Consider the following 506-nt stretch of genomic DNA (forward strand, 5'->3'; position numbering starts at 1 on the left):
TAGTGTTTCTGTAGGCATGTTTGGTGGTCTTTCCCCCGCAGCCGTTTTGGATTCTTCTCTGGGATCTCCTAAACGCACGGTGCAGAAACATGTACATTAAGCACAATGAATAGCCGATGAATCCTGGGATCTGAGCGTTAGCAGCAGCGCCTCATCTCACAGCTCATTAAATAACACTGCGTTTCTCTTCTAAAGGCAGCCTTTGTAGGGCAAGGCCACCCGACACAAGTCCGTATTAGTCTGCTCCGCTGACTCCTTTCTTCTCGCTGAAAGATGTGGGAGTCTCGCCGTTCCCTTTGTGCTCCGCTACCGGCAGCGATCTGAAACGCAGAATAACCAACCACACGTTAGCGAGAGCTCCTGACATCAGCGCGATAGCAACAGACGTCTCCCGGACCACCTCTCCCACCGCCAGACCGGACGCTGCCGCCGGTGCAGGGGAGGCGGGTCTTGGGGCGCCCGTGACCCCCTCTTGCCCCTGCACCTCTTACACGAAAAGCGTCGCT

The 506-nt window shown here is 55.7% G+C and overlaps 1 protein-coding gene across 1 annotated transcript in view; it reads right to left on the reverse strand.

Moving 5' to 3' along the window:
- FAM110B (family with sequence similarity 110, member B) overlaps window positions 1-18 on the reverse strand; it is a 2,121-nt gene extending 2,103 nt beyond the window's left edge. Inside the window, exon 1 of the mRNA XM_010142874.1 lies at window positions 2-18. Within this exon, the coding sequence (XP_010141176.1) occupies window positions 2-18 (17 nt within the window). The remainder of the gene's footprint in view (window position 1) is intronic.
- Between the last annotated feature and the right edge of the window lie 488 nt (window positions 19-506).

The sequence above is a fragment of the Buceros rhinoceros genome, unplaced genomic scaffold (assembly GCF_000710305.1).
Source record: "Buceros rhinoceros silvestris isolate BGI_N320 unplaced genomic scaffold, ASM71030v1 scaffold16789, whole genome shotgun sequence".
Taxonomy (NCBI): domain Eukaryota; kingdom Metazoa; phylum Chordata; class Aves; order Bucerotiformes; family Bucerotidae; genus Buceros; species Buceros rhinoceros.